The sequence below is a fragment of the Schistocerca nitens genome, chromosome 1 (genome assembly GCF_023898315.1).
Source record: "Schistocerca nitens isolate TAMUIC-IGC-003100 chromosome 1, iqSchNite1.1, whole genome shotgun sequence".
NCBI classification, from domain to species: domain Eukaryota; kingdom Metazoa; phylum Arthropoda; class Insecta; order Orthoptera; family Acrididae; genus Schistocerca; species Schistocerca nitens.
This window is the reverse complement of record NC_064614.1, coordinates 487106520-487125161: the sequence shown is the minus strand read 5'-3', so window position 1 is coordinate 487125161 and position 18642 is coordinate 487106520. Positions and strand designations below refer to the sequence as shown.

Below are 18642 nucleotides of genomic sequence, written 5' to 3'. Positions count from 1 at the left end.
GTTCGCCTGAACCGTAGACCTTGAATATCTCTTTTTTTGAAAAAATACGTTGTATTGCTCCAATATGCTACTGTAAATATGGTTACTATCAAGGCGGTACAAAGGCATCATGGTATTCAAAAGTGTCATTCATAAGTAATGCACAAAAATATTGCTTATGCTATTGTAGCATGGTATTATAAACTGTTATAAACTGTTTACAGTGTACCTTCAGTGAAGGGTTTGTTAGTTACATGTTCCATGATTCATTTTGCATGATAGATCATAATGATGTGGAACGAGTCATTTTACATTCACATCACAAATTAATTTATGTAAGGTTACATTCTGAGCATTTAATAAGTTGTTTTTTTTTCTCTTTCTTTCTTTTTTTTCACAAAAACAAAAACTATATACAGATGTTAGTTATTCATAACTACCACCTTTTACACATTACAGTAATAGAAATTCTTCTATGGAATAGGAGGAGTTGTCATGGAGAAACTTGAGCAATTTGTTATCAAACTTTACTTTGTTGCATGTCAGGTGTTTTATGTAACTGGGTAAATGATAAAAACTTTGTTACAGTTTTTAAATCACTGGTAAAAGACAAAAAAAATTTTGTTGCGGCATTGTGCACTCCTTTTTGTGCTAAAGACAACTTTAATGTGGAATAACAAATGTCATTTTTTCTTCTGATATTGTAATTATGCACCTTTTGAACTGTAGCGGGTTATTTACAACAAACTTCGTGAGGGGATAAATGTACTATGAAGCAGCAGTCAGAATGCCCAACTCTTTAAACATGTCTACAAGTTGATTGTGGGTGAGCACCTTTGCACAATCAAGACTTTCTCTTAAAGATGAGTTACCCCAGAAGATTTTTCCATATGACATTATTGAATGAAAATATGCCAACTTACTAATTTGTCTCTCCCTAAAATTTGCAATGATTCTGAGTGCATATGTGGTTGAGTTCCAAAGTACGTTTTTCCAATTTAAATTCTCATTAGTATGGAGCCACTAAGAACTTTGAAGTTTTCAACCTGTTTATTATTTCCTCACCATAGGCTACATTTATCATTGGTGTAGTGCCACTAGATGTGCAGAACTAAATATGTTGTGTCTTATTAAAATTGAGCATGAGACCATTCACAGAAAACCAGTCAGTGACACTTTTAAGAACTTTGTCATTTTTCCTTTTTGTGTACATATGCTTGGATTCATTACAAAAGGAACTAATATGCAAAAGGAACTGTATGCTAGATGGAAGACAGTTCATGTATATGAGGAACAGTTGTGTACCTAAGATTGAATGTGGAGGAACCCCATTTGTGATTTCTCCCCAGTCAGAATTATGACCCTGGACTATATTGCTTGACGTACTAAGTACAACTTTCTGCATTCTTTTGGTTAGATATGACATTTGCCATTGGTCAGCTACGTTGTAGCGGCACCGCCATTTAGGATAGGGAAAGTTAGTTTTGTGCGATATTCAGAGCATGAGATACAGCCAGGTGTGGGCTGCATTGCAGTAAGTTACGCATACCAGCAGTTGCAAAGGCAAATAGAGGCCACAGGGGCATAGGACTGCCGGAGAGAGCACACACAGTAGTTTCCATGGCGCAGGTCACAGGCAGAAGACAGCCACTGGCCAACCTAAGTGTTATGCATATGTGACGTGAAGCGGCACGCTTGACAAAACAGAGGCGTACAGCCGAGTATAGATTCAAGTGTGGCAACTCACCTGGATGGTGGGGTGTATCACACTGCTGGGCTACACGCAGCAACAGATGGGACGCCAGTATCCCAGTCTACGGCGGGTCATTGGTTTGACCCTCTGAGGCCGACATGGGGTCTGTAGCCAGCCAGGGCGGGTCACTCCTCGGCTCACTACCACGGGCAGTCACCTCGGCTCCCGACATACGCTGGAGACTTCCTGGGGTAAGGGCCACAGATAATGGATGCCAGATAGCGGGCGCTTGTTGGTTGCCGCAATCTCAGCCACGCCGGCGAGGAGGAGGACGCAGCTGGCCGCCTGCGGCTCACACCAAGCAGCACTGAGTCGGCTGGTGGTGCAGCCATCCTGCCATCATCGGAACTCTGTGGGCCGGCCAAAGCTGGCACAACACAGCATTGCGTTGCACAGGCCGCTGAGGTGCTGCCTCAGCATTGCGGGACCCTGTGACTCAGCCCGAGGTGAACGGAGCACTGTAGTGGAAGCAAATAAATCTTTGAAAAGTTCTCGCCGAATTTTAATACGGCAGCTCCTGGCACCCACCCACTACATTTGGTGTCTTCCCATTACATTTGGTCATCCTGGTACATTTGGTGGCAGAAGCCACCACAACAACACTATCAATCCCAGAAAGCATCAATTTATCTTGGAGAATTCTGTGACTCATACAGTCAAATGCCTCACAGAAAATACCAGCTGGCACTATTTTATCATTTATTTAATCATGTCAGAAATTCTGTTCTTGAATACATCATCTCCTCAAATTGCGGAGACTGTCAGCAGTGAAACACATCAATAGTTATTGACATCTCTCTTACAATCTGTCATAAAGAGGGGTTTAACAACAGCATGTTTCATGCTCTCTGGAAAAATGCCTTGAGTTAGTGATGTTTTATACATTTCAGATAAGACTGGGCTTATTACATGGAAACAAAATTTTAATACTCTCTTGGAAACACCATCAAAACCAGATGAGCTTTTATTTTTGAGAGAATGTATAATTTTCTTAATTTCAGAAGGAGACGTTAGTGATACATTCATATGATTGAATTTTATGAAAGTTACATTTTTAACATACTACTGTGATTTTGCTCTTGAACCGTTTCTTCCTATGCTTTCTATTATATTTAAGAAATGATTATTAAATGCATTTGCTACCTGTCTCTCATCATTTATAGCCCTTCCATTCACTTCAATAGTGATGTCGTCCTGTTCCGTGGCTGGTTGTCCTACCTCATTTCACTGCATTCCATGCAGCCTTATGTCTGTTCTCGGAAGTACTGATTTCTGACATTATTTTCATTTTCTTTGACCTTTCTTAGTAATTTTTAGTAGTTTTTGCTGTGTGCAACTACTGCAGGATCCCTACTTGCTCATGTCAAAATATACAATTTCCTTTTCCCTTCACAAGATGCTTTAATCCTTCTAGTGATCCATGGTTTTTTAACATGGTTGTTTAGTGCCCTTCCTGACTAGATTATCGAGCGAGGTGGCGCAATGGTTAGCACACTGGACTCGCATTTGGGAGGATGACGGTTCAATCCCTTGTCTGGCCATCCTGATTTAGGTTTTCCGTGATTTCCCTAAATTGCTCCGGGCAAATGCCTGGATGTTTCCCTTGAAAGGGCACAGCCGACTTCCTTCCCCATCCTTCCGTAATCCGATGAGACCGATGACCTCACTGTTTGGTTTCTTCCCCCAAAAGAACCCAATCCAACCGTGATTAGATTACATGGAAAGCTATTTTCAAATAACGATATGAATTTATCATGCAATAGATTAAATTTTGTATTACCATTTGGTTCATTACAAATTACATCCAATGTCATCTCCTGTAAACTATCCTTAAAAACATTTTCCCCTGGAGTCATTAATTATTCTAACTGATTTCCATTGAGGAGTGTCCATACCGTAAGGTGCTGTGCTATTTATCCTAACTGACTGTGCATCATGATGAGAGAGAGAGAGAGAGAGAGAGCATTTGTTACTGGGTAGACAGTCATTTTCTTACGTTGAGAAACATCAAAGAAAGCATTATCAATTAGGGTCCTACTGTCTTTATCCACCTGTATTGAAAGTTAATTACTGACACCAAATCATGGGATCCAAATAAAATTTCCATAATATTTTCCTATCACAATACTTCAGAAAATCTACATTGAGTTTACCACAGTCTGTTAACTGCTTGCTGCTAACAGATGGCACAGTAAAGAATCTAGATTCATCATATTGTTGTTGTTGTGATCTTCAATCCTGAGACTGGTTTGATGTAGCTCTCCACGCTACTCTATCCTGTGCTAGCTTCTTCATCTCCCGGTACCTACTGCAACCCACATTCTTCTGTATCTGCTTAGTGTATTTATCTCTTAGTCTCCCTCTACGATTTTTACCCTCCACGCTGCCCTCCAATGCTAAATTTGTGATCCCTTGATGCCTCAAAACATGTCCTACCAACCGATCCCTTCTTCTAGTCAAGTTGTGCCACAAACTTCTCTTCTCCCCAATCCTATTCAATACCTCCTCATTAGTTACGTGATCTACTCACCTTATCTTCAGCATTCTTCTGTAGCACCACATTTCGAAAGCTTCTATTCTCTTCTTGTCCAAACTGGTTATCGTCCATGTTTCACTTCCATACATGGTTACACTCCATACAAATACTTTCAGAAACGACTTCCTGACACTTAAATCTATACTCGATGTTAACAAATTTCTCTTCTTCAGAAACGCTTTTCTTGCCATTGCCAGTCTACATTTTATATCCTCTCTACTTCGACCATCATCAGTTATTTTACTCCCTAAATAGCGAAACTCCTTTACTACTTTAAGTGTCTCATTTCCTAATCTAATCCCCTCAGCATCACCCGATTTAATTTGACTACATTCCATTATCCTCGTTTTGCTTTTGTTGATGTTCATCTTATATCCTCCTTTCAAGACACTGTCCATTCCGTTCAACTGCTCTTCTAAGTCCTTTGATGTCTCTGACAGAATTACAATGTCATCGGCGAACTTCAAAGTTTTTATTTCTTCTCCATGGATTTTAATACCTGCTCCGAATTTTTCTTTTGTTTCCTTCACTGCTTGCTCAATATACAGATTGAATAACATCGGGGAGAGGCTACAACCCTGTCTCACTCCCTTCCCAACCACTGCTTCCCTTTCATGTCCCTCGACTCTTATAACTGCCATCTGGTTTCTGTACAAATTGTAAATAGCCTTTCGCTCCCTGTAGTTTACCCCTGCCACGTTCAGAATTTGAAAGAGAGTATTCCAGTCAACATTGTCAAAAGCTTTCTCTCAAGTGCTAGAAACGTAGGTTTGCCTTTCCATAATCTATTTTCTAAGATAAGCCGTAGGGTCAGTATTGCCTCACGTGTTCCAATATTTCTACGGAATCAAAACTGATCTTCCCTGAGGTCGGCTTCTACCAGTTTTTCCATTCGTCTGTAAAGAATTTGTGTTAGTATTTTGCATCCGTGACTTTTTAAACTGATTGTTCGGTAATTTTCACATCTGTCGGCATCTGATTTCTTTGGGATTGGAATTATTATATTCTTCTTGAAGTCTAAGGGTATTTCGCCTGTCTCATACATCTTGCTCACCAGATGGTTGAGTTTTGTCAGGACTGGCTCTCCCAAGGCAGTCAGTAGTTCTGATGGAACGTTGTCTGCTCCCGGGGCCTTGTTTCGACTCAGGTATTTCACCGCTCTATCAAACTCTTCATGCAGTATCGTATCTCCCATTTCATCTTCATCTACATCCTCTTCCCTCTATATACTCCTTCCACATTTCTGCTTTCCCTTCTTTGCTTAGAACTGGGTTCCCATCTGAGCTCTTGATATTCGTACAAGTGGTTCTCTTTTCTCCAAAGCTCTCTTTAATTTTCCTATAGGCAGTATCTATCTTACCCCTTGTGAGATAAGCCTCTACATCCTTACATTTGTCCTCTAGCCATTCCTGCTTAGCCAATTTGCACTTCCTGTCGATCTCATTTTTGAGACGTTTGTATTCCTTTTTGCCTGCTTCATTTACTGCATTTTTGTATTTTCTCCGTTCATTAATTAAATTCAATATTTCTTCTGTTACCCGAGGATTTCTACTAGCCCTCGTCTTTTTACCTACTTGATCCTCTGCTGCCTTCACTATTTCACCTCTCAAAGCTACCCATTCTTCTTCTACTGTATTTCTTTCCCCCACTCCTGTCAATTGTTCCCTTATGCTCTCCCTGAAACTCTCTACAACCTCTGGTTTTGTCAGTTTATCCAGGTTCCATCTCCTTAAATTCCCACCTTTTTGCAGTTTCTTCAGTTTTAATCTACAGTTCATAACCAATAGATTGTGGTCACAGTCCACATCTGCCCCTGGAAATGTCTTACAATTTAAAACCTGGTTCCTAAATCTCTGTCTTACCATTATATAATCTATCTGAAACCTGTCAGTATCTACAGGTTTCTTCCATGTCTACAACCTTCTTTTATGATTCTTGAACCAAGCTTTAGCTATGATTAAGTTGTGCTCTGTGCAAAATTCTACCAGGCGCCTTCCTCTTCCATTTCTTAGCCCCAATCCATATTCACCTAGTACGTTTCCTTCTCTCCCTTTTCCTACTGTCGAATTCCAGTCACCCATGACTATTAAATTTTCATCTCCCTTCACTATCTGAATAATTCCTTTCATTTCATCATACATTTCTTCAATTTCTTCGTCATCTGCAGAGCTAGTTGGCATATAAACTTATACTACTGTAGTAGGTGTGGGCTTCGTTTCTATCTTGGCCACAATAATGTGTTCACTATGCTGTTTGTTGTAGTTTACCCGCACTCCTATTTTTTCATTCATTATTAAACCGACTCCTGCATTACCCCTATTTGATTTTGTCTTTATAACCCTGTATTCACCTGACCAAAAGTCTTGTTCCTCCTGCTACCGAACTTCACTAATTCCTACTATATCTAACTTTAACCTATCCATTTCCCTTTTTAAATTTTCTAACCTACCTGCTCGATTAAGGGATCTGACATTCCATACTCCGATCCGTAGAACGCCAGTATTCTTTCTCCTGATAACGACGTCCTCCTTAGTAGTCCCCGCCCGGAGATCCAAATGGGGGACTATTTTACCTTCGGAATATTTTACCCAAGAGGACGCCATCATCATTTAACCATACAGTAAAGCTGCATGCCCTCGGGAAAAATTAAGGCTGTAGTTTCCCTTGCTTTCAGCCGTTCGCAGTACCAGCACAGCAAGGCCGTTTTGGTTAGTGTTACAAGACCAGATCAGTCAATCATCCAGACTGTTGCCCCTGCAACTACTGAAAAGGCTGCTGCCGCTCTTGAGGAACCACACGTTTGTCTGGCCTCTCAACAGATACCCCTCCGTTGTGGTTGCACCTACGGTACGGCCATCTGTATCGCTGAGGCACGCAAGCCTCCCCACCAACAGCAAGGTCCATGGTTCTTGGGGGGGGGGGGGGGGGGGGGGGAGATTCATCATAAGTAGTTCAAAATTTCCCAGTGAAGATTTATATACAGTTAAAATTAAAAGTGAACTACTTTTCAGCATTTATTCACAAGCACGCACTTCTGTGTGCTGATCGTTATAAAATCTTCTTGTCTCAATGTTTTTGAACTTGTTTCCTGTGTTATTTCTGCATTAGTAATCTTTTATATGTAACTTATCTAACCCTATGGTTATGTGGTGCTCAGACAGGCACAGGATTTCTAGCTTTTCAGAGCTGTCTTGATTTTCCACACAGACAAGAAGCTCTTCTACCTTATTACTCAGTCCTCTAATATTTTGATGAAATAAGATAAGCTCACTTTTCTGTGTGTTATTAAGCATTTTGTGGGACTCTTCTGTTTGTTTTCACTTCTTTCAAAACAAGGTGCCTGAAACATGATTCCATACTAAAAAAGATGCCCTGGCATGAGTAAACACACAGACCTTGCTATGTGTAATGGTACCCCTCCCCCAGTATATTACCTGCAAGAAGCTCAGCCAACCTATCTTTCCTTCTTCTGTTAGGTGTTGGCCATGTCTAGTATATTCCCATCGCCCAATTGTAACAACAGCCTTCTCAACTCAGCGTTCACAGCAGTATTCACCCGGGGCTGGCCATGGCACCGTAGGACCTCCATAATACTCACATTTGTGTGTGTAGTTGATACTCCTATTTCATCTACATCAGACCTAATGTTGTAATTACTGCTCTTAGCTAGGCTGTACCCTGACCCACCAACTATAGCTTGATCCTCTTTGCCAAAACCTTTGCACAAATTCCCTATGTCTTCTGTCACGTTGCTAAGGCTTCACAATACTTGTGAGTTGGTACCCTGTCTATAATTTGTCCTGTACCATCTGGCCAACACCCCTTGCAGTAATACTACCTAGCAACAAGACACTTTTCTTCGTACTCTCTTTTGGTACCGACCTACATTGAATTTCATAGCTAGATGTCTGCTGCATGTTACTGTGACCTACAGGTGGAGGAGCCTCTCCCCCCCCCCCCCCCCCCTTACTCCCCCCTCTTCATGTGACAAGTCAACTTTATTCAACACTATTAGCTCAAATGTAGATGAAGTTGAAGAACAGTTCTCCTTTCACCCATTGCTTACTACCTTTACCCTGTTCCCAAGATTTTTCTCCCCTTCAAGCTACCTGGTTCAAATTTTGCATGATCTAGCCCGGCCTGAAGGGCACAGGCAGTAAAAAGTGGTCACATCTTGTTTCACAAGTCACCAGTTAAATTGTTTATGTTCACCATACTGATGCAGGGTGAGAGTACATCCATCTGACACATAGTAAATGTGCTTTGGAGTTGGAATGCTGGTGTATTTCATTAGTATTTGCGTCTCTGTAGTAAGCTACAAACAGATGAACTGTAACCTGTGAATTATTCCAGTGAATTCCTGTACTTCAGCCTGAATAGTGAAGGAGTAATTCTCTAGAAAATCACAAACAACAAGATATTCACTTACTTTGATTTCTTCTTTAGCGATTTTAAAGATCTGTGACTGCTGCTGCATGCATGATACATGAGTGTGGTAGGAACTGTTGTGAACTCGATGCAAATACCTCAATTAAATCATCTGTTGATTTTTTTTTATCTAGAACCATCACACCTTTAGTTAACGACACTTGTGTGTAATTTCATCAGTGCAGTTCATACCAAACGGATAATCAGTCAGTCTTGTCAAACTTGGACAGTAGGAACATGCACCTAAAAACAAGCTGGAAGTGCAGTAACAAATGCTACACAGTGCTTTTATGGTGGTGATATTTGTTCTTCAAGCTTTCTCTGTACTTACACCTGTCAACCATTAACCTAAAATTCCAATGTGAGGTGTACAAACAAACAGCATTGATCCCACTGGTATAGGCAAGAACACAGTGCTTTCGCCACAAGTCACGAATGTTGAGAATACAGTACTTACATATCGGTATGTATCTTCGAAATATGCATTGTGCAACCTGCTGCATTGTGCAACCCTAGCTGCTTCCACTTACATACTCTAATTCTATTTTCTCTCACATACATGTAGTCTTTCCTTCTTGGCATCACAGTAAAAATCATGTACACGTTGAATGGAGTTTTCACAACATGGTGTACCTGGCTTTCAATTTGGTGTCAGTAATATACACTCCTGGAAATGGAAAAAAGAACACATTGACACCGGTGTGTCAGACCCACCATACTTGCTCCGGACACTGCGAGAGGGCTGTACAAGCAATGATCACACGCACGGCACAGCGGACACACCAGGAACCGCGTTGTTGGCCGTCGAATGGCGCTAGCTGCGCAGCATTTGTGCACCGCCGCCGTCAGTGTCAGCCAGTTTGCCGTGGCATACGGAGCTCCATCGCAGTCTTTAACACTGGTAGCATGCCGCGACAGCGTGGACGTGAACCGTATGTGCAGTTGACGGACTTTGAGCGAGGGCGTATAGTGGGCATGCGGGAGGCCGGGTGGACGTACCGCCGAATTGCTCAACACATGGGGCGTGAGGTCTCCACAGTACATCGATGTTGTCGCCAGTGGTCGGCGGAAGGTGCACGTGCCCGTCGACCTGGGACCGGACTGCAGCGACGCACGGATGAACGCCAAGACCGTAGGATCCTACGCAGTGCCGTAGGGGACCGCACCGCCACTTCCCAGCAAATTAGGGACACTGTTGCTCCTGGGGTATCGGCGAGGACCATTCGCAACCGTCTCCATGAAGCTGGGCTACGGTCCCGCACACCGTTAGGCCGTCTTCCGCTCACGCCCCAACATCGTGCAGCCCGCCTCCAGTGGTGTCGCGACAGGCGTGAATGGAGGGACGAATGGAGACGTGTCGTCTTCAGCGATGAGAGTCGCTTCTGCCTTGGTGCCAATGATGGTCGTATGCGTGTTTGGCGCCGTGCAGGTGAGCGCCACAATCAGGACTGCATACGACCGAGGCACACAGGGCCAACACCCGGCATCATGGTGTGGGGAGCGATCTCCTACACTGGCCGTACACCACTGGTGATCGTCGAGGGGACACTGAATAGTGCACGGTACATCCAAACCGTCATCGAACCCATCGTTCTACCATTCCTAGACCGGCAAGGGAACTTGCTGTTCCAACAGGACAATGCACGTCCGCATGTATCCCGTGCCACCCAACGTGCTCTAGAAGGTGTAAGTCAACTACCCTGGCCAGCAAGATCTCCGGATCTGTCCCCCATTGAGCATGTTTGGGACTGTATGAAGCGTCGTCTCACGCGGTCTGCACGTCCAGCACGAACGCTGGTCCAACTGAGGCGCCAGGTGGAAATGGCATGGCAAGCCGTTCCACAGGACTACATCCAGCATCTCTACGATCGTCTCCATGGGAGAATAGCAGCCTGCATTGCTGCGAAAGGTGGATATACACTGTACTAGTGCTGACATTGTGCATGCTCTGTTGCCTGTGTCTATGTGCCTGTGGTTCTGTCAGTGTGATCATGTGATGTATCTGACCTCAGGAATGTGTCAATAAAGTTTCCCCTTCCTGGGACAATGAATTCACGGTGTTCTTATTTCAATTTCCAGGAGTGTACCATGTTCTGGTGCTAACTGTTTTGCTCTTCTTCTCATGTAATCTGAAGTCGAAAAATCTTTTGTGGTTTTACTTATACTCCATCTCTTTGGAATCATTGTCAAAATATTTATTTTGTCACACGTACTTTATGTATTGCGAAACTTATCTTTCAGCCTGTCTGTGAGTTCTTTTTCTCCATTTTTTTTCACACACTTCTTTTTCCACTTGTGCCACATACACATGCTACACCACTGAAGCAACACATGCTACACGACTGAAGCAACCTTTTTCAGTTTTCGCTTTGAGTACTTTTTCCACAGGCAGCAACCTCTTTCTTCACGGGATTCACCTACAAACTGAAGGCTGGTATTTGATGAAACCAGTGCCATATTTGATACTATTTCCATCTTCTCTGGAAGTACCTAGCACACACAGCTGAGGCAATTCCTGCAGGAGTTGATGGGTTTTGTGATATTTGATTTCAGCATTTGCTGTAAATTTTTCCACCTAGCAGTACATTAGTATACTTGTTTACCACACACTCCTAAACAATCTTCAAATTCTTCTGTATCCTTGAAAGACCTCCATCTTTAAATGGATTGCAACAGTGCAGTTTTGACTTGAAATCCATTTTTTACAAACTATTGCTAAATGCTAACTCGCAGTAAATGTACACTGCAGACCTCGAATGTTTAAATTCTTATAAGCCTGGTATGTTGCTTAGCAAGGTAAAGCTCTACTCGTCAGCTTTTCAGTGAAATGAGTTTCATTTCTGTATCTGGGTTAGAACTAGAATTATAATCTCTTTTGTCGAAAGAGACACATGTAAATTTCACCCAATTTCCAAACTTTGCAGACCTGTAACTTCCTTCACAGTTGTCATATACCTGTGAAAGCTGGTAGTTTTCCATCTCTTATCTGGGCCATTGGGTGCATCAAATTTGAATGAAGTCTGAGTGGATTGGGTTGAGTGCTGCATTGAATTGACATGTAATTACCCAGTCTGCACTGTGTGTGATGTAGAACATTGATTGATCTTCTTACTCAAAGAGCAAGAAGATATCTTTGCATTGTACTAGTCACAAATGATATGTGGCAGTGTATACATCATGGGTAAGTATCACCCCGCGCTTCTTCTCCCAGCCCCACTGTGCTGTTTAATTTGCAAATAATGCATGGAAGGATAACTATTAATAAGCTTCGGTATGTGCTCAGATTTATATTTTTGTTGCCATGGAAATTTGTGAAATTTAGCACACCCAAACGTAAGGAGAGGGGGGCAGGCTGTTACATTGCTTGATGCATCTTACATTGAGTGCTCTTGGAATTTAGGTAGTGAGGTAATCTAACAAAGTAACACAAATGTTTAATACATTTTTGTCAAACTAACAGAGAGGGTATTTTTTTTTTTGCAAAATGCTTGTTATGTATTGTTTTGTTAAAATGATTCCAGATGTTTCAGCAGAAAAGGGAAAACTTCCCACCTGTGATGTTCCTTCGACAAACTCGACATAATGTTTCAACAGTTGAAACACGATTTCGTAAAGCACAGGATGGCAATAAAAAACTGAAACCATTTGCATGGTTTTTGTTGGTGAGTGAAACTAACTTTTCATATATCAGGAGCAGTGTATTATCTTTGTTCTGTAATATTTGAATGTTAATGTTTGTTTCAAGTAGCTCGTGCCGATAACAACATTTGCACTTGGAACATGGCAAGTGAAACGCCGGAAGTGGAAGTTGGATCTTATTGCAGATCTTGAGAGTAGAACAAAGCAGGCCCCATATGATCTTCCTGAAGAGTAAGTGGCACTTCATTATATAAGTTCTGTCAGTATATGTGTATGTCGACATATGGACGGGTTAGTTCTTCCAATATTCACTGAATTGAGGCCTATGTGACACATTGTAGGGAGTCTTATTGGCAATGATATGCATGATTTGGGAGTACTCCCCAGATATATGCGCATCTGACTTCTCTTCTATGTCACCTTTTATGTACAGAGATAGAGCAGCTACACATCATTTATCACAGAAAGTTGCAGTATAGTTTAATTTACAAATAAGTCCTTATGAGCAAACATTATTTACATATGAAACTTCCTGGTAGATTAAAACTGTGTGCCGGACAGAGACTCGAACTCTGGACCTTTGCCTTTCGCGGGCAAGAGCTCCACTACCTGAGCTACCCAAGGACGACTCATGCCCCGTCCTCACAGCTTTACTTCTGCCAGTACCTCGCCTTCTACCTTCCAAACTTCACAGAAGCTCTCCTGCGAAACTTGCAGAACTAGCACTCCTGGAAGAAAGGATATTGTGGAGACATGGCTTTGCTGCATCCTTGAGAATGTTTCCAGAATGAAATTTTCACTCTGCAGTGGAGTGTGCGCTGATATGAAACTTCCTGGTAGATCAAAACTGTGTGCCGGACCGAGACTCGAACTCGGGACCTTTGCCTTTCGCGGGCAAGTGCTCTACCATCTGAGCACTTGCCCGTGAGAGGCAAAGGTCCCGAGTTCGAGTCTCGGGCCGGCACACAGTTTTGATCTACCAGGAGGTTTCATATCAGCGCACACTCCTCTGCAGAGTGAAAATTTCATCGTGAAAATTATTTACATATTTTGCAAAGGATTGTGACACTGTCAACATTCCTGCGTACTTTCTGCTTGTAACCCTTACTTTCATGGCCAGAATAGATGTGAGATTAGCCACTTCTAGGTGAGATTGATGTGTATTCATCTTGTGCCATTATTTCCTTTTGTATGTACTGCATATTTAGTGCTTGAAGCAGGCAAGTGCGTAATAATAGTAATGATATCCCTAAACTGTGCAGCTGAAGACTAATTTAGACATTGTTAGCTATTGTAAGCACTGGTTTCAGAGAGTTATAATTGAGGTCATCCATGAGAATCTCTGCACCAAGACAGACTGTCATTAAGATCTATTGCTAGCAGCCAGACTTTATTATTGTATGTACATCCATGTCTGAGGCCTTTAAAATGACTCTGTTACTATTTAATAGTGTTGGTAGAAAGATTATGTGTCACCATGATTTTGGATGCAGATTTTGAGATAATCAATTGATAAATCATCTACTACTACTACTACTACTACTACTACACACACACACACACACACACACACACACACACACACACACACACACACACACACTATTGTTCAGAAATTAATTAATTAACCTACAAGAACTTCTATGCACAAATTATTTCTTAATTGAATCAAAAGCATACTGCCGTACAGTACCAATGTTATGAAAAGGAAAGTTGCTAATCACCATACAGCAGAGGTGCTGAGCTGCAGATAGGCACAACAGAAAGACTGTCCCAAATAAAGCTTTAGGTCTGTAAGGCCTTCATCAAAAATAGATCTCTCACACACACACACACACACACACACACACACACACACACACACACACAAATGCAACTCACACACACGTGGCTGCAGTCTTAGGCAACTGCAGCCACACTCCAGGGAGCAGCACCGGTGCATGATGGGAGCGGCAACTGGGTGGGGGTAAGGAGGAAGCTGGGTGGGGTGGGGGTGGGATAGTAAGGTAGGGGTGGTGGACAGTGCAGTGCTGCTGGGGAGTGTGCAGGGACGAAGTGGAGAGAAGGTGAGGCAGCTATGTGCATTCGGGAATTTAGACGCGGAGAGGTGGGAAGGATCCACATGGCACAGGCTGTGAAGCAATCATTGAAATGAAGGATGTCATTTTTGGCAGCATTCTCTGCAATCGGGTGGTCCGGTTGTGTTTCTTGGCCACAGTTTGTCGGTGGCCATTCATGCCCGTATAGAATGCAGCACAGTGGTTGCAGCTTAGCGTGTAGATCACATGACTGGTTTCACAGGTAGCCCTGTCTTTGATGGGTTAGGTGATGTTTGTGACCGGACTGGAGTAGGTGCTGGTGGGTGGATGTATGGAACAAGTCTTGAATCTAGGTCTATTACAGGGATATGAGCCATGAGATAAGGGGTTGGGAGCAGGTGTTGTGTAGGGATGGACAAGTATATTGTGTAGGTTTGGTGGACACTGGAATAACACTGTGGGAGGGTTGGAAGGATAGTGGGCACAATATTTCTCATTTCAGAGCATGACTAGAAGTACTCGAAATCCTGGCAGACAATGTAATTCATTTGCTCCAGTCCTGAGTGGTACTGAGTTACAAGGGGAATGCTCCTCTTTGTCCAGAGGTGGAACTTTGGGAGGTGGTGGGAGACTGGAAAGGTAAGGCACGGGAATTTGTTTTTGTGGAAGCTTGGGAGGATAATTACAGTCTGTGAAGGTTTCAGTGAGACCCTCAGTATATTTCAAGAGGGACCGCTCGTCACCGCAGATGCGATGACCACGGCTTTTCTGAATTGCACAGGTGGGAACTTTCCCTGCATATATCCAATATTCCCGTAACCCTCCTGGCCTTAACCTTCGTTAGTCATTGTCCTCACCCATCCAGCCCCTTCCCTGTTCCCATTCCAGCACTATACAGCCCTCATTCCATGATCGCACCCAGTCTTTTTACGTTTCTCCTTTTTCACTAACCCCCCCCCCCCCCCCCCCCCCCCCCCCGATCTCCCCACCTCATCCCTGCACATTCCTCAGCAGCACCTCACTGTCCGCCACCCCTACCCTACTGTCCTTCCCCCTCCCCACCCCACCCTAGCCTCCTCCTTACCCCCACCCAGTCGCCACTCCCATCATGCACTGGTGCTGCTGCTCACAGAGTGGCTAAAGTTGCCTGAGACTGCATTCGTGTGTATGTGAGTGAATAATATATTCGGGCCAACTATTTGCTGTGTGTTCTCACATTATTAAGCGCAGTGGTGTGTGAGGCCTGTCATTGTCATTTGTTGGCCACTCTTGCATGAGACGTGCATGTCTGGCAGCAGTGGATTCAGTCTTCATGCCACAGTTATATGATCTTGAAGCTTCAAGCATTTCATGTTATATTGTGGCATATGGGACATTGTGAAACTGCTTTGAAATTAATAATGACTTCAGTGATAAACTGCACTATCTGTGATCCATCATTAACTGTTATCATTTGAACTCATTATCCAGTTCCTAAATTTGGCAGTGGAGGGAAGCATACAATTGGACACTCGGAGGTGAATAGGAGTAACATAACACTTTTATTAATCTACATCACCGACCCAGTTACTTATAAGACAGTCAGATAATTGTCGCATTCTGGAAGAGCTTCAGCAGAACAACGAAAATGCTATTGCTGTCATCCCTGAGGCGAAGGTGCTACGTGTTTGATAAATTGGGCACAGTGCTGCATTGGTGTTAATAGTAGCCATTTCCAGCATCTTCTGTGATGAAAGGGTCAGTTCTGCATCAGTCTTATTGTAAATATTTTTTAGGCTAGTTTTATTTTGTCTGCTCGTTATTAACAGTAATAGCATTGACATGTGTTTTAGAAGATTAATCTTTGTTCATTGTGTAATAAATGTATATGGAGTTAAACATTGCAAAATAAAGAGCACAGTGTTTAGATTAAAAATAGAGCCTCTAAAAAATTATACACAGTGAATCTTAGTCATTTGAGACAATGGAAATGTCCAATATAGCTGTATAGGGGCAGGTAGGTTAAACATTCTCATTGACAAAGTTGTCTGAGAAGTCCGATAAAATTGGAGACAAGAATTGCCAGGCGTGGGATACTGAATGTTGATACTTGCAGTGTCAAAGACAGGTCTTGCTCTGAGGCATAGTTGAAATTTTTAAATAGTGGAATGATATGCATGGCCAAAGTACTGTTGAAGGGATGGTTGTAGATTGTAATTCTGGTCTTTTTTCCTAATAAAATCTGAAGAAAATTGTGTGGGCTTCTTTGCATTTTAGAAAGCCGCCAATAGACTATATCATCATAAAATAATGATATCTCTTACTGAAATGACAGTGAGTTGTGATGGTACAACTGATGGGTTTTAACAGCTGATTGTCTAGTTGATTGTTTTTTTCAGTTAAATGAAACTAGTCTATCAGGCCATGAGTATTAATGTTGTTCACTCACACTGGGCTTGAGTCAATGTGAGACAACAGACTGGGACAAGTTTCTGATAGTTACATCAGTTGCATTAATGTTTCACTGAATCTCTGGTTTTGAGTAGTTTTACTTACAAATTTGTTCAGTGTTTTCAGTTATACGCGAAACATGACTAGGTTGCCAACTTTTTTGCACACTAATAATGTATCTTATTTCAAAAGGACATCAAAAAGGTGTATTTATAAAAATGAAGTATTTTCTAAATTCATGTATTTATTTACTTAAACATTAATGTACTTCTGACATTAAACATAAATTTTTGATCGATACCAAAACTGTAATGACTGATGCTGCGATGTAAATTTATGTTTAAATAAATGAAAAATTAGTTTATTTAAATTTATTGAAACTATCTCTCTCTCTCTCTCTCTCTCTCTCTCTCTCTCTCTCACACACACACACACACACACACACACACACACACACACACACAGACACACACACACACAGCTGGTTTGTACTCATCATCAATAATTCAATTTTGGTAAAAGCTGAGATGACATAAACAGAAAGCATACAGGATAACAATATTTTTTAATTGTTTGGTGACTTAGTCATTTGTTTATTAAGAATGTACTGCAGCATACCAGGAAAATATTTGTTATCATTCGTTAATTTTCTTTGAATTTCTTCAATTGACACAGTTTCAAAATGTGAAAAGCAAATATCAGAATGACAATATCAGCAATGACAGACTGTAAGAGTGAGCCAACAATTATGATTTACACTGAAGTGACAAATGTCGTGGGCTAGGGAGACACCATATTGCTTTAAACAATAATAATTTCACATGTCGAGAGAAGCCTCTGCTACTAGCAGTCTCGGCCGAGTGGTTAAGGTGTCTGACTAGAAATCAGATTCCCTCTGCACGTACATATGATGGTAGTATCGCATACACAAGGTACCAAAGGCTAGTGCATTGATGGAGCTGTCATTTGTATTCAGGTGATTCATGTGAAAAGATGTCCAACATGATTATGGCTGTACAATGGGCATTAATAGACTTTGAATGTGGAATGTAGTGGAAGTAGGTGCATGGGATATTCCATTTTGGAAATGTTCTGAGATCCACAGTGTCAAAAGTGAGCAAAGAATACCAAATTTCAGGCATTACCTCTTAACACAATGGCTGATAACCTTCACTTAAAGACTGAGAGCAGCAGCGTTTGCATAGAGTTATCAGTGATAAGAGCCAAGCAACAGTGCTTGAAATAACTACAGAAATCAATGTGGGATGTACGACACATGTATCCGTTAGGACAGTGCAGTAAAATATGGTGTTAATGGGCTATGATAACAGGTGACAGATGCGAGTGCCTTTGCTAACACCTTGACATCACCTGCAGCATCTCTCCTAGTCTTGTGACCATCTCGATTGGATCCTAGACTACTGGAAAACCAGGGCGTGGTCAGATGAGTTCTAATTTCAGTTGGTAAGAACTGATGGTAAGGTTCGAATGTGGTGCAGATCCCAAGGAGCCATGGACCCAAGTTGTCAACATGGCACTATGAAAGCTGGTGGTGGCTCTAAAATGGTATGGGCTGTGTTTACACAGAATAGACTGGGTCCTGTGGTCCTACTGAACCAATCATTGACTGGAAATGGTTATGTTCAGCTACTTGGAGCCAATTTGCAGCCATTCATGGACTTCATGTTCCTAAACAATGATGGAATTTTTAGGGATGACAATGTGCCATGTCACCGGGCCACAATTGTTTGCGATTTGTTTGAAGAACGTTCTGGACAATTTGAGTGAACGATTTGGCCACCCAAATCACCCAATGTGGGACACAGTGGAAAATCCTG

General features: G+C 42.1%; 1 protein-coding gene across 1 annotated transcript in view; it reads left to right on the top strand.

Moving 5' to 3' along the window:
• LOC126252517 (surfeit locus protein 1) overlaps positions 1-18642 on the top strand; it is a 64193-nt gene that overhangs the window by 4390 nt on the left and 41161 nt on the right. Inside the window, exons 2-3 of the mRNA XM_049953416.1 lie at positions 12218-12358; positions 12445-12566. Of these exons, the coding sequence (XP_049809373.1) occupies positions 12218-12358; positions 12445-12566 (263 nt within the window). The remainder of the gene's footprint in view (positions 1-12217; positions 12359-12444; positions 12567-18642) is intronic.